This window comes from Hirundo rustica, chromosome 3 (genome assembly GCF_015227805.2).
Source record: "Hirundo rustica isolate bHirRus1 chromosome 3, bHirRus1.pri.v3, whole genome shotgun sequence".
In the NCBI taxonomy this organism is placed as follows: domain Eukaryota; kingdom Metazoa; phylum Chordata; class Aves; order Passeriformes; family Hirundinidae; genus Hirundo; species Hirundo rustica.
The window spans coordinates 27,042,182-27,058,007 of NC_053452.1; the positions used below are offsets into that span (position 1 = coordinate 27,042,182).

The 15,826-nt window shown below is 35.9% G+C and overlaps 1 protein-coding gene across 2 annotated transcripts in view; it reads right to left on the bottom strand.

The window, feature by feature from the left end:
- The window catches only part of LRPPRC (leucine rich pentatricopeptide repeat containing), an 87,279-nt gene that overhangs the window by 43,489 nt on the left and 27,964 nt on the right, over positions 1-15,826 (bottom strand). For both annotated transcript variants that reach the window (XM_040058683.2, XM_040058684.1), the window contains exons 15-23: positions 12,773-12,800; positions 10,471-10,528; positions 9,222-9,328; positions 8,931-9,008; positions 8,551-8,604; positions 7,732-7,845; positions 6,392-6,522; positions 4,886-4,971; positions 3,038-3,242 (exon numbers count right to left, since the gene is read on the bottom strand). In XM_040058683.2, the coding sequence (XP_039914617.1) occupies positions 3,038-3,242; positions 4,886-4,971; positions 6,392-6,522; positions 7,732-7,845; positions 8,551-8,604; positions 8,931-9,008; positions 9,222-9,328; positions 10,471-10,528; positions 12,773-12,800 (861 nt within the window). The remainder of the gene's footprint in view (positions 1-3,037; positions 3,243-4,885; positions 4,972-6,391; positions 6,523-7,731; positions 7,846-8,550; positions 8,605-8,930; positions 9,009-9,221; positions 9,329-10,470; positions 10,529-12,772; positions 12,801-15,826) is intronic.

A 15,826-nucleotide genomic window follows, 5' to 3' on the forward strand; every position in this document is an offset into this window, starting at 1 on the left:
TGTAAAAGTCAAATAACTTGTAAATGCTGCAGGATGATCTCAAAAAGAATCACAGGTGATTTTAACCCCATGAAAACAACCAAAGGAAAACTGTCAAGGCACTGCATTCATGCTCTGTCTACTACATAAGAAACTAATCAAAATCTGTTTATATGAGATTAATGACAAATGAGCAGACAATGCCATACTGGACAATGCTGTATTAAAATACACTTACTATTTTTAAAGAAAAACAATCTAACTATAGCCTTTTATTATTTAAGATACAGTTATTAACTGCTTGTGTTCCCTGACTTAAAACTAGCAAACATTTTGTTCATCTGGTCTGTAACATAGTGCTTTCATAGTTTACCTGCAAATTTTCTTCCTCACACTTAAGAGCACTTCTTAAATCAGCAATTAGTACATTTCAAACCTGAAAATTTTTGTTTGTTTGTTTCTTTTCTCAATGGTGAGTTGGCAGAGAACTTAAGCCAAAACTAAAATTCTTAAAAATTTTATTAACTTTTACATGGTGTAGGTAACATAAGTTTTTCTGATTATCAGCAGCTGGAAGAACCAGTTCAAAAGTAAAATACATTTTAAGGCAAAGCACAAGTTCCTTATATCCTTGCAGATTTTTGTGACACAATTCAAGGAAGGTTTGTCACAAGTGACAGACCAAGACCGTGTGGACTGTCTCAATTTTTAATGTGATTTTCCCATCTTGAGAAACGGTTCAAGGTCAGAAATAAAAATCAGACAATTCAATTTCTTACCCAGTGTAAGAAATTTCTCTAGTTAATTCAGTTAAATGTTTCCCAGAATATTAAAGGCAAAGTGTCCATTCGACTAGGATGCTGGCTTTTGTAAAGTTATGCTGTCCATCATCAACATTTTTTTCTTTTCCATGCTCTGTTAAAAACTTTTAACTTGCACTAGGACTTAACAAGAACTTAAGAATATTAAGGACTGGAAGAAGTAGATGAAAACATTTTATACCTATAATTGTTGAATCAAAAGTGAACCACTGATTCCTTTACAAGCAATTAAAAAGTTTAAAATAAAAGAGGAACACAAAACATTAGTACAACCACTACGGTGGAACGTTTTAAAATACCTGAGAGCTTATTTCAGAAGTATGCTAAATGACAACATTTCAGCACATACTTGAGCTGTAGGACGGCAAATAGTAAGCAATACTACTGAAAGAAATGATTAACTCTTATTTCAGTCACTCAGAACTTTCAAAGAACTCTTAGCATATCTAAGAAAAACAAACAAACCCAAAACCACAGCACCTTCCCCTTGCTAAAAAACGAACACCCAAGTGAAAATGCAGTTATTCCTTCTATGCAAATTATGCAGAAAAAAACCTCCCAAACTCTGTCTACCATCAAAGAAGATGCAGTCTCTCCACTCACAAGGTGGTAAAAAAAACGTAAGAAATTAGCTTACTTTGTGTTCTATTTATATATATGAAATATATAAGTACCTCTACAGGTGAGGACCAATGACTTCTAGCCATACAATTCCACAGCCTGGAACTACCTTCTCCTTCATGAATATAGTCTCATCAAAAGTCCCCTTATCAATAAAAAAACTCCCAACTTTTTATAAAGTCTTCCCAAAAACTTATAATCCAAAAAACCATGGAATCTAATTAATCTAACACTCATTACTGTCCCCCTTTTCATCTGCACATGATCACACCTTTATCTACATCACCATACATGTCAAGTGAAAAGAGCCCAAGTGGCACCAGGTACGACTTGCATGTCAATGTGCATAAAGCAATTACGCAAAATGCAGCTGCTCTTATGCACACTGCAAAGCATATCAGATATTTTTCTGACACATTAGTTACATACGATTGCAGTTCAATTACTTTCATAAACATCTGCCTGGCTTGTGATGCAACCAAGGCAGAGTCACTGCCTGAGAAGACGTACACTATATTCTTAACTGTTGACCACTTCACTAAAACGCTGTTTTCCAAAGAGAATGTACACACATCTACCAAGTGTCACCTCTTTTGCAAGAATTTTCAATGCAGAAATATTATACAGGCCTTGCACACCTAGAATACCTACAAGAACTAAAACCCCCTACAAGGCTGACTTACATGATACTATGAAAAATTCACTTATTTCACAGGTATTATATTTATGCCAATAACATTTTGTTTACATGAACCAAATATCAAGAAACTGATTCATAAACTCTTAGCTACAGGTGTTGAAAATCCAGGAACTACACAAGTGACACACAAAAGAATAATACAAGGATTGTGAATATGGTAAAGGAAAAGGGATTCTTGCCCCAGTTTTAGTAAGAAGTTTTTATATAGTTCCTACGCATGTTAATTCAAATATCCTACACCTCATAATGAAAATTTATGCAGAAGAATAATGCACATGGAATTAAAGGTGCTGCCTAGCAGAATGCAGCAAAATTCCTTTTCTCTAATAAACGGTATTAAAAGTACACATAGGCAAAACCCCTCAGACCTAACAGACCAGGCAGTATTTTCTTTGCATTTTAAATTCAGCAACACAGCAGCCTACTGGCAATGATATCAAATTATTTGAATTACGTGAATTAAAAATACTTCAGTGTTCAACAACCGCCCTGCAACTCACCTGAGGTATATTGGAAAGCACAGCAAAATACTGCTGTTTTGATGTGGAAACACATTCCACTTAACCACAAGAGCTGAGTGTGCACCTATCATGCTCTGAATAGCTATCCTGTCAAACAGACTTTAGAACAAACTAATTCATAAGCGTATTCCAACATATAGCCACTTCATCTCTGATGCGCCAATAGAACACAGCTGCTGTTCCCAGAGATCATGACACGATGTCTAGCTGATGAAAAGAGATTGAGCTAAATTAACAAAACATATTTGTTCATTACTACTCCAAGATCACTTCAGCGATCGCACGTGCGCGAGCACCTCCAGACGCGTACGCGCAGCTGTGAATTGCGTACGCAGGTCACAGAACACAAATAAAGAAATGTAACTTGTTCCATCTGAAGCCCAAGCATAGCTTACTTTCCAAGGTGAACTGTAATCAGAGGGGAATGAAGGGCAGCACTTTGCACCAACCCCAGGTTCGCAATGGTGTCATGTAATCGATTCACTCTTTCGACATCACCTCGCGCGGCAGCGGCATTAAGAATGCGGAGAAAAGATGCGACTGTTCTGCCTGAGATAGGAACATCCTTCTCTTTCATCTCCGTTAGAATGTTAATAGCATCTACAATGAAACAACACAAAAGACCCTTAGGTAATTTCATGTAGGGAAAACAAACTGCTATTAAAACAGCATTTCAAACCCAGCAGGAATGTAAATTCTGGTGTATAATGCCGATTTCAAGTTAATTACTACTTGCATTTCTAAACGAGACTACAATTATAAATCCACAATAGCATGGTTTTATCATTTTGCTGCAACTTTGACTACAAATTATAGATAGGAACTGTGTGCCCACTCTGCACCACATAACCCCGTACAGCCTGCCCTATAGCTGCAAGATCCCACTAAATGGATGCTTTTATCGTTCAATGCTAACATCTGCTAAATCACTCCATTGTTTCTTCAGCAGATGGCTTGTCACGAGGCCAGATAATAAAGATATGTTTACACTGTATATACAGCCAGACTAATGGTCTGATACCGATAGGGCCTGTTTGCTGTGTCGATACTAATTAGCCGAGGAGAGCCAATGAAAGCCTTCTAACAGACTGCACGTTAAAACATTAGGTTCATTAAGCTTCATTAGTAAGGCGGAAACAAACATTTTTGTATATGGAATAAGTGCATTTTTATAATGTACTTAATTATTGCATACACAGAATGTTTTGGCCACTTTACATTTGGCTACATTTCTGAATTATTTTGTTTTCTGAGGGACATTTATGGTTCTTAAAAGCAAGCTCATATTTTCAAACTGCTTAATGTAGAGGTGGACATGATCTGATTTATTATGATTTGGACATCAGCTTTATTTATTATTTTTCTAACAGTAAGCTTAGTAAGAGGCCAAGACAAATTTCAAAGGAAGATCTTACATGGAAAAAAAAAAAACAGCATTACCTTTTTTTGTTTTATTTTACAGTGTTTGAAATAAAACCACTATGTTTTGTGTCTAGGCTTGGACCATGGTTTTTACTGTTAATGTAGTTATTACCCTACAAAATCATAGAACTCAATATTTGGAATCAACTTTTAAAGCTAATGATGGTCTAGAGTTCTTTTTAAAGATCAACCAAACCGTGTAAACCACAGAACTATTTTAGATTAAATTACAAAAAATGAAAGAGCTAACAGCCTAACGCAAACGTCTAGAAATATGAAATAGGCAGTTTGCAGAACATTCATTAAAAAGCCAAAATTTCCAGGCAGTTTACAGATTGAATATAAAATTCAATAGGGAACACAAAAAAGAATAGTAACAGAAAAATACATACTTGATGAAAAGTTAAATTATTTTTTGCACTACTTGGCTCTTATGAGAAGGTTATTTTTATAGGTTTTATGTTCAGCCTTCAGACCTTCTTAAGCAAAAACAAAGCCATTAGTCTAGGCACATACGCAATTTGTGCCATAAGTCATGATCTTCAAACTCAATCCAAACAGCAATGCTAATAAAAACTAGCTGCAGAAATGCAAAAAGCACTGAGCTGTGCAAATGTAAATGACAAGCTTGCCAATCCATTAAAACTAATGGCCTGCACTGTCCAAGCATCTCTGGTTGAATTCACATGCAAATTTGTATGCAAAATGTTCAAGCACTTTTCAGGACATGATATACCATTAATATCAACTCACATTTTTATTCTTGAGGCAAGATACCTTTATTATATAGCAGAAATACACAATGAAAGCAAATGGATTACCTTCTATTCTACCATGCTTCTCTAAGACTTCTAGCAGTGCTACGTACTTTCCACTGTCAAGAGCAACAGGTGAATTCCTAGGGAAGCTGGAAATTAAAGCATGAGGAATTTTATCAACAGAGGCTCACATTTTATAGCTTCAGTTTAAAGATTTATTTTTAAAAGTACATAACAATGGCACTAAGAGTTAAAAATGATAGTGAGTCTAAAAGGAAATATCTGATAGAAGTAAAAAGATGTATCATTAGAACATGATTTTAAAAACAGGGTCCACGCACCTTCCCACCCTCAAAAGCCAAAGGTTCTGTTTCTGAGAAAGAGTCAAATGGCTCAATTAATTATGAGGTAGTTATTGCATAGGGTATTTTTCAGAATATAGGGTATTTTTCAGAAGCCTGCGAAGAAAACAGTGCAAATGACTGGAACAGGGCTATAATCTCTTTGACAGGGAGGTTAAAACTATTCACCTAAGTTAAAGGCTACTATTCAGAAGTTTCTGTTACACATTGCTTCTTTTCCCTGGAAGTACGACAAGTTAATTCCTCCACTGCTGTTTCTTTGCATAACAATCCAAAGAGATGCTTTTTTGCAATACGAGGCTACGCTTGAGGCAGATTAGTTAAAATGCATTTACCGGAGTCAATCTCCAGCAGAAGACTGAATTTCACTTCCTGCAAGCTCACTCTGGGGATTGTGTGAGAGCAGGAGTGCAGCCAAAGCCAATACACCACCCTTACTTGCTGAGTGGCAAAATTCTTGATATGCACAGCTCAATCACTGCACATCACTTCTAACACTAGCAGGGTGTAATGAGCACCTGCCTGCCACCCTATTGTAAAACCTAAGCAAGTACCTTGTGGGTGTACGTGAGAGAGAGAACCTGAAACACACAGAACTTGTTCTCAGTTCACTATAGCGTCAGACCAAAAGGAGCCTCTCGAGGGAAAAAGGAAAGGGGCAAATGGAAGGATAGTCTGTAAGAATTTGCTCTGGGCTAAGTCATGCATGGCATGTTTCAGCTGGGAGCTAACTTTTACAGCCAAGATACAAAGAACTCAATATAAAAATTAAAAATAGAATGTTGACAAACAGTGCCATTCTAAAAACAATACAGGTGTCCTGCACGCTAAACATATTTTAGGTGCTTTCTAACACACAATACAGGTAGCTATATTTAACTGTAAACTAAGCCAATATTCAATTAAGACACACTATGCATGTTTAAAATAAAAATAAAATACATCTTATGTAGCTATCTGCCTTTTTCAAAATCAAAATTTTAAAAAAATTACTGACCACACAAAGTAGCTGCTTCTCATGTTCAATTACACAAAGCGAATTTTTTGTTTCCAAAAACCACACCCATGACTGTTTTAAATGCACATACATTGTTGGGGAAAGCTAATTAAAAATGGATGAGGGGGTTAATACTCAACCTACTTAATTCAACAAGGTCTGTGTATCAGCATAAATCTCTGTGACATGTTTCAGCGCCGGTGTACTTACACTTTTTCTTTCAGGTTCATTGCCTCTTCTACATTATCATGTCGACAGCACAAATTTATTAAGGCTGCATAGCCACCGACAACCATGTCCGGTTCGTATTTGGCTTTCACTTCAAGGGCTTTTTGCATATTCTAAAAAAGGAACAAAGCAAAGATGTGAACTAGGGAAAAGTCAATCTGACATTATGAATCCTATACATTCAGTGTGCAGTTACACGATTGCTTCAGTGCTTTTAGTATCATAGGATCACATACAAAACCACACTGCTGTAATGCTTTAGCCAATTTTAAGAGTGAAAGCTGTTTTGCAAACATTATTTTTGTAGAACACCTTCTACAATAATTTGAGAATAGACTTCTGAACAAATTCTCTTGCCTTGAATTTGTATTTCTTGCATTTTTAAATGTAAGAGACTTCCTTTATTTTAATCCCAAGACCATGAACGTGATTAACTCGTATTCTAAAACAGCTCTTATTTATTTGGAATCCATAACCATTTTCACCAGGTACACTGCCAAACACATAACAAAACTACTTTCTAAAGAATAAAAAACTACTTAATAATTCCATAGAAAGCTTATTTTTCTATAAATTCTTATTCATACATCTGACCACCTTGAACTTGCAATGGTGTTTGCATCTAGGCCTATTTCATATGCAAAACTGTAGAGATACACAGCTGAGATATCCAACTCTTTGTAAATCCTGTTCGTAGCAACAGAGAATATTGTGCCATCATCTGCACAACTCTTACTGTCCCTATATATCCAGCTTTATAGGCAGGATCATACTGAACAAGAAACGGAACAAAAGTGTGGTGATACCCCACAAATTACAGACACACACTAAATGAATGTAAACTACAGCTGGACGCCTGCCGAATGAAGGCAAGAGACCCTTTATCTCAGAAGAGCTTTCCTCCTGCAGGAAAATGGAATTTCAATCCCTGCATTAACAACCTAGTAATATTTGAATTGCAAATGACTAGTGCACGTATCAGTTGCTTGACAATCTAGATATAAGAGACCGGAGCCATGGCTTGAAAGGACATTTGGCATGTATGATAAACCTATCACAGCTGTTACTATCATTCACTTTGCAGATTATTGTAAACAAACTTCAGCAACCCCAAAACATGCCATTCAAGGTGTTGCTGAAATTAGTTAACCTTTTGATTTAATTGCTTTTTGCACTTATGTTTGATTTATAAGCATCAAACCATGAAACCTGAAGCACTGCACTTGTCTTTGCTTAACTCTGTCTTTCCATAACACAGTCATTTGTGTCCCTTTAAAAATATAGCTGCGCGTTTCCTATTATCTCTGCATTGCTTACGATACCTCTTCTTCACAAAGAGCAAGTATCAGTTGTTTCAAGACATCTGTAATAGGCTGGTTTTCAGCTTTCCGATTTTCTAGTTTCTTCTCCAAAGCAGACACGTCAGATTTAGCACTCTAAATGGAGGTAACAGAAAGAATGTCAATTGCAAAAACACCCTTCCCCGAACAACTTGTCGGATCACTTTAATAAAAGACAGACAAAATAATCCTCTTCTTTCATACTCGAAGAAATTTTTTAATCAGTTAAGGTGCTTTTATCTGTTTAAATAGTACCTACTAATTGAAGACTTGAATGGGAATACAGTAAAAAAACCCCCAACATTAAGTTGTATATCTACAAAGGTCAACATTACTATTTCTCTCGCACTCAGTTCTTTGTGTTCAGGGAAGGAGGGAATAGAAGCCTGTTTCTTTTTCCATCTCCACTTTGCTCAGATCAGAAATGTAAAGCCTTGACACTCGACCATTAGAAGCAGTATGGATTTATATGGTTCCTGCCACTCAAGTGGATCACTGTAATTTACAAACTCACACCACTACTGTTAACTAACTAGAACTTTCAAAAAAATATCTACCAGACAGGGAAACTGAGGCATGAAACCTCGGCCAACTCCAAGGTCAAGCATCAGGTCTATGTGAAAATCTGGCTAGCCTTTACTCCTACTCTGGAAAGTAACCTCTGAACTTCAAATGGTAGATTTAAATAACGTTAATACACTTCCATGACCTGCAAGGCAGTGATTACACTTCATCTAAACGCCATATCCAAACGGTGTCATTACAGCAAGAACGAGCAGAGCTATCTGTGAATTTACTTACTTCTGGAATGTTGTCTGTAGACGGGGATTTTTTATGACACAGTAACCTTGCATCCTGAAATTCAGTAAGAAAAAAAATATCACTGATCTCCCCCAAAGTTCAATTTCTAAGTAAGCGTATCATACTAAAAAGGTTCAAGGTAATTATATAATAGCAAAGGAAAAAAACACTGCGTTCTGCAGCGTTATTTCACTGACTTGAAACAGCACTTATTAAATGTATCCCTTTCACATTAGAAATGAAACCAACTACAACAGTGAAAAATCACAGAAAGGTTAAAAGGCTAACATATAATCACTGCATGAAGATATTTATTTTCCAAAGGAGAATATATTCACAGATTTTTTTCGATTCAAAGTAATTGCTATAGAACCACAGACCTTAATTAATTCAGGAACTTGAGAGGAGTCCAGCAGTCTGCAAATGCCGCTGTAGTGGCTTGTAGGGATAACTATATTCTGTACCAAGAGGTGGGGAAAAAAATTATATGAGTTTTGAAACACAACCAAACTGAAATTTGTCTAACAGAAATTATCTCAGACGTAATTCAAGTCTCCAGCTCTTGCATGTCATTGAGAAGTGGTCTGGCTGTACTTAAAAGCAGCAATTTCAAACCTAATAGATACATGTCAGGCAGGACAGGCATTATGTAGCAAAAAATGAAATGGTACCATCTTCTTCAGCTGATGGAAGTATTGTCTCAAACGCTCCTCCTTGGCCTGTACCTCTGAGTCACTCATGCTGTCAATCAAGTGATAAAGAAAATAGCCAACAGCTTCTGTGGAAAAAAACAAGAGAAAGCATTCCACTAAAATTACCGAGACTGTCATGTTATCAAGATTAATTTATAAGAAATCATTTTGGTGTGAGATGTCACCCTGATGAGAGGCTCTGAAATGGCAACAATGATCACTGAGGCATAGAGATTATGTGGTTTGGGAGCACATATCTAACTGGTGAGTGAAAGGAATATTAATTATTTTCAGACCTAGTGACAGCTTTTCAGTACAGAATCTTACTTCAATCTATTTTTTCCACTACTGTGTGACAGAAGTGGTACTGCCCAAGGCCTTCCCCCCCTTTCCTGCCTGCCACCCCAAATAGTTGCCACAAATATTTTGTCATTGCTCAAAAGAAAAAACCAGATTTCTAACACTTTGCATATTTATTCTGTACATTTTACCCATTATATTCCATTACCGAGCTACATTAAGCATTGTAATATTAATATAACAGCATACAAAAATATTTTAACCATTCAAGCAAGTAACACTGAAGAAACTGCCTATTAGCCAATGAAAGTCAAGATGAACAGATTTCATCAAATTATGCTAAGTTTCTTATCTATGCAGTGCAAAAATATGGGGAGTCCTGTAGCTCTTCCCAGAACAAGAAGAGCATCAAGTATTGTCTTCTCTAAGGTTAGCTGTCCCCGTGTCTACTTGTCCCTCTGGCTCTGAAAGGCACGCGAACAACCAAACCTTTTTAAAAAAACCACATTAAACAAAAAAAGCATACTTATTTCAAGGGAGAAGATTTGGGATATTAAGAACTGTTTTGCCTCACAAAATCACTGTACTATTAAAGGTAAAAGTAGGTTGAAAAACTGGTTGTTGGGGTTTTTTTTTAAGTATTTAAGCACTGATACTATATTCCTTCTAAATCTCCATTTTGATCTATAAATTTAGAAAAATAAATCATTATCAGCAAGATTTGTTTATAATTCTAAAAAAAAGAAAAATCTCATGGATCTCACAGAATATGCTCTGATTATTTGAATCAGGATTTTACCCAACATGTTTTCAAATTTCACTTTCAAAAAGAAGCAATCAGTGTTTACTGTTGTAATCCCTCAAACCCATCATTACACAGAAGAACGGATTTGTGGATAAGTTACAATCACAGAAATTGAAACTCTACCAGTTGGTCCTGGAGGCGTCGGGCAATAACGTTCATCCTTGTACAACAGTTCTGTTATCTGGTAAGACAGAATAATCGTACATTGCAGCCAAAAGAAGCAAGCAAGGACAAACAGTATCTGAAATTGAATTCTCAAAATAATAAAGCATCTCTCTGTTAAGGTATTATTCTTTACCACATCATAGTCATTCCCTAAGAAACACAAAGCGGTTTTTTAGTAAATAATAGGGTTTTCTTGAAAAAATATTGCAAACAGAAATGCTTTCTGAGGTGAAGCATTAAGACAGAGAGCTCCAGTATTCTGTTTATATATCATTCTACATGAAGTTAGCTATCCTAAGACACTGCTTAAAGCGTGTCACTCCTGAAGATGCTACAATTACGTTCCAATTTACCGCAAGGCTGAAATTGTCCTAAAAAGCTTCTTATTTTTTATATCTGAAAGAAGCATGTACAAAAAAATAATAAAGGAACAACATTTATCATGCTCTGCTAGAATTAAGGTAGCTAGGACAGCTACTTGTAAATAAGCTGTTGTAAATAAGTGCACTTTTGAATGACAAAACATGCGTCCATAGAAATTAATTACATTCAACTACATTTAAGACTCCTTTGATCCATCATGCAAACCAAAGAAATATATAGATTTTACTTCCTCTGGAAAAAAAATCATTTACCCAAAAGCTCCCGCATCTTACCTACAAATACTTTAACTTAAACATCACTTTAGAAAATCATTTGACTGTTCTTAAGGAAATTAAATAATTTTTATTAATTAAATCTTCACCTGAAAACTGAAATTGTGTTTCAAGAATTTTTGTTTTATCTCCTACGACGCTAGAATGCAATCTCAAAGTCAGGAGATGCATTCTCGCTGTCAAAGTGCTGTGTTTTCAGTAATGACAAAAGAAAAGGAACCATCACCTTCAATTGTTGATGAAAATGGATAAATAAAGACAGAAAATACCAAATGTGCAACTGAATATTTATCTATTACTTTTCTACCAACAGCATGGACACTGTTCACAGTTAAACTCCAGCTTCTTTTCTGCCCTTTTCCCCTCATCTTCCTATGACAAATCAACACACACTGCAATAAAATCCAAGGAACGCATAACAGTTCTTTTGAATCAAATATCAGTGTATTAAAAGGGATGAATTACAGAAAAAAGTGTAATATTATTTCTATTTCTAGGTGTCTGTTTCTCAAGTTAGCATTTCTTATTTTAGAAGTTCGATGCATGCATTTACTCTTAAATTTAGTGAAGACAACAAAATTTATTTTTCTTCCATTGTGATGAAGAGCAGAATTAACTCTAAATATTACTTCACAGGCATATCGCTATTATTTCAGCTCTCTGTCCTTCAAAATTATTTTAATAATGGGACCAATAAGAGACCTCCTTTTTTCTTTCCCTGCTCTCCCTTTTTTTTAATGCAAAAAAGGAAGGAGAGAGGCAGCAGACAAAAACATCCCCTCACCAGAATCATCACATAACAGTAAGAGGTATTAAAATGCAAAAAAATCCTGCACTGATTTTATGCAGATCATTTATCAGTGACTTCCCAAATCTCAATTTCCATTTCATTCCAAGATTTCTTTGCGAAATCTAAAATGTACTTTTATTAATCAGCAGTTACAGTACTGAAGAATAACAATGAAAAGCACAGTGCATCCCTTCCCAAAATCTGAAACCACAACCAAAGGTCATCTGACAACATCTCCTTTATTCTAATGCTGTGCAAAATGCAATGACCAAGTTATATTGCAGTGTTTTCTTAATGTAGCTCCAATCTCCCCCATTGGCAAGATGATCAGTGTTTTCCCTTTGAGTTCATCCAGGTAATTTCTTTTATCTGGATTTGACTTCGATTCTTTAAGTCATAAAACAGAAACTTTAATAAACTGTGTCTGCCTTACTATTGCATTAGCACCAGTGTGAGGACAGGAAGAAAGTTGAGGGAGGGCAGGAAAGTGAATTAATGCCAGATGGCACAACCACGGCAGACTTTTTTCCAGATGCTACAACCACCTTCAGCCATAACCACATGGACCTAAAAACTGCAGTAGAATAAGCTAAATGACATGGTAACATCACACTTGATTTTTCACAATTTCACTTAACTGTCCAATCTGAAAACTCAGTTTGGTACACTTATCTGATCTGCCACTGACAGAAGTATTGCTCAAATGAATCAAGTCGACAATTTTCAGTCTCAGAATTCAGATTTACAATAATGCACCATAAACATGCAATGCCTAAAGAAGCTTGATTTTATTTACAGTTTAATCTCCACTTACCTTGCTCCATAGATGTACATCATCTGAGCTGAAGAGGGCAGCAAAGGATAACAAATTAGAAGCAAGAAAATGATTTTACTCTCGTAGCTTTCTTTAAAACAACAGAGAACATTAATGCTGAGGATCTTACTTAGATGAAATTAAAATACAATATTTGCCACATACTGTTTAAACTAATTTTATACAGAATAACTTTAGGACTTTTTACTATAATCAATATGGTCATAATTTCTGCTAAAAAACTTCAAATAATGCAACATTCCAAATAGATCAATTACAATTAGAAAGTGTTTTAGTTTTGGTCTTAGTTCAATTTTTTTTAACATATCCTAATTGTATTTTTTTGTTTTATATTTCTCTATTAGAATTTCAAGAAAATAAGCTTCACTCAAACAAGCTGCACTTCACATAGAAAACACTTGATACATAGAATTTAGTAGGGAAAAAAAAGTCTAACACTTCCGTGCATTAGACTTTTAATACACCAAGGTAACTACAGGCATCTATTAATGCATTTATATTATACAAAAAAAGAAAGTAATCAAATCTCCCAGGGTATAATGTTCATTATAGCGAGAGAAACACATATCATTTTAAGAAGCAGAAAACAAAACAGAATTTCTCCCCTCACAGATTGAAACAAAACTTGAGGAAGAACACCTCTCTGTACATCATGAGGTTACAACCAAAAATCATGTCAACTAGTTCACTGAAGTATAAAACTCCTGACATCTTAATGTAAACTGGCTGTCTCAAGCATTAAAACCCTGATGTTCTCCTGTAATTTGCAGAACTTCAAAATTCTCATTAGAAGCTGTAACTTTTCAACAACTATAAAACAGCATTAACACAGGCAAGGATAAGAGAACGAAAACTTATCGACACAATTTTATCTTCCCGCAATTCTCATTGGAGGAAAATAAGATAACAGATGCACAAAAGCTTGAACGCACTCAGAGAAGTTTAGGATTTTATTTCAGAAGGTCAAGCCTATGAAACATTTGTTCTTTCTGTGCAACTGCCACTTGTATTTGAAAATGAGTCAAGTGCAGGTCCACAGAGAGGGAAAAGAAAATGCCATCTGTGAGGTTAGTTAAGCTTTGTTGGGTGAACTCACTCCACCACTGACAGGCTGACAACGAACTGCAGATATCAAATGCATCAATTTCCTAAAGTACTTGACTCTGAAATAGTAATGGTACATCAGGCAAATAGAATGGGAATACTTTGAAGCAGTTACCAGAGAAGAGTAGCTTCAACAGAAATCCATAAACTAGTCTGCCAGAGACATTGTTCGTGTCCCTACCCTGTACTTTTGTACTCCAATCCTGAACTTTGTTCATTTGAACACTCAAGACCTGCATTTCACCATAAAATTTTGCTGTGGTCTTAACAAAACCTACAAAATATTCTTTCTTCTATCATACCCTTGAGTTTCATGCTTGGGCTGTTCTAGCCATTAAGTTTAAAACAGAAAAGGCAGTTTGAGCGGGTATGCTTTCAGAAATAATGTAAGGGTAAAATCTGAGTACAGACAACCTTGAACACAGTGTCTGGCAACAGGTAGCAAGAAAGGCAAAACAAAGGAGTAATATAAAACAGATAAACAAAACTTATGCCACACTTAAAACGTGGCATGGAAAGCTGAAGTAAAAAGCAAACAAACAAACAAACCATCACCACCCCGTCCCCCCAAAAAAACACATCAAAAGACCCCTAACCTTAATTTCCACCAGAATTCTGAGTTTTTAGCCTGGATGTCCAATAACTGCTGTAATCACAACAGCAGGAACTGTTTCCACTGTGAGGAGAGTAACTGTTTCACTTGAGCAGACTGTAATTTTTAGCAACTAGTTTGCTAGGAAGATTTAAAGATACTTTGAATTACAGTCTGCACACCTGCACACTTCCCCTGTGGCAGGGGTATTTCAGGCTAGCCTTGGTTGTTGGTGGTAAACATTGGCATGGTTTGCTTTCTAATTAAAGTCCTACTTCAGCTGGATATTTATCTATACTTACAGAGAGAAAATGTATTTAGAAAATCCCTTACTTTAATAAATACATCTGAATCAGATGATTCTGGGGCTGACTATTTAAAGGAATAGCAATATGCTCCTACTGAATCTAAAACATTATTTCACTAATCCCTTGGATGCCAAGGCCACTTAGGGCCTAGCTAACAAACCAAATTTTCACACTGGTTTGCTTTTTCTCATCCTTTTCCCATGATACAACAGGACCAGCTTATTAGACAGAATATGCAATTTATTAGGAAATTATTTTGATCATATTCACCTGTTATGTTCTACTAATATCCAACCCAAACACAATTCTAATTCACACTTATTACAGAATTCCAGGAAATAACAATCAGCCTTCAAACCCTCGTCCTGAGTAATATTAGGTGACTTCCCTTGTTCCCTGTGGTGTAGGCACGCTGAAAAACCCCTATCATTCCCAGTCCTAAACGTTTGACTGGGGCAAGCAGTGCATGATACAAGTGCTTGCTAATTCACATTTACTTGCATAAGCTTAAGACAACCTTGCAAATTCAACAAGGAATCTGTTCTTCCTTGCAGAACAGAACCATATGCCTGAATACAAAGCAAAGTAGGTCAGAGCCAGGTGTTACATGTGAGTGTTCAGGAGCCATACTAACCCAGAGGGCACAGAAAGTTACAGATGTAGCAGAATATGCCAGGCTCCTACTGGTATTTCATCTTCATCTTTACTGGTTAACAGTGATCATCTTTAGGGAAATTTTACACTACCATAGCCGTTTATAAAAAAAAAAAACAAAAAAAACAAAAAAAAAAAAAAAAAAAAAAAAAGAAAGAAAGAATCAAGATAAACCCCCAAATGTTTACTACCCCAAGACTATATACTGGCAAATAGCATGGAACAAAGAGTAATGAAACTCTTTTTCATCTGCTATATATAATGTTTCAAGTGTATGCTCACATATAGCAGAGGCAAGGAAAATGAGGAAAGCAGAGAGGAACAACAGTATCCCATACTAGATGTGGAATGCTACTTTTAAAACATGGAGCAGGG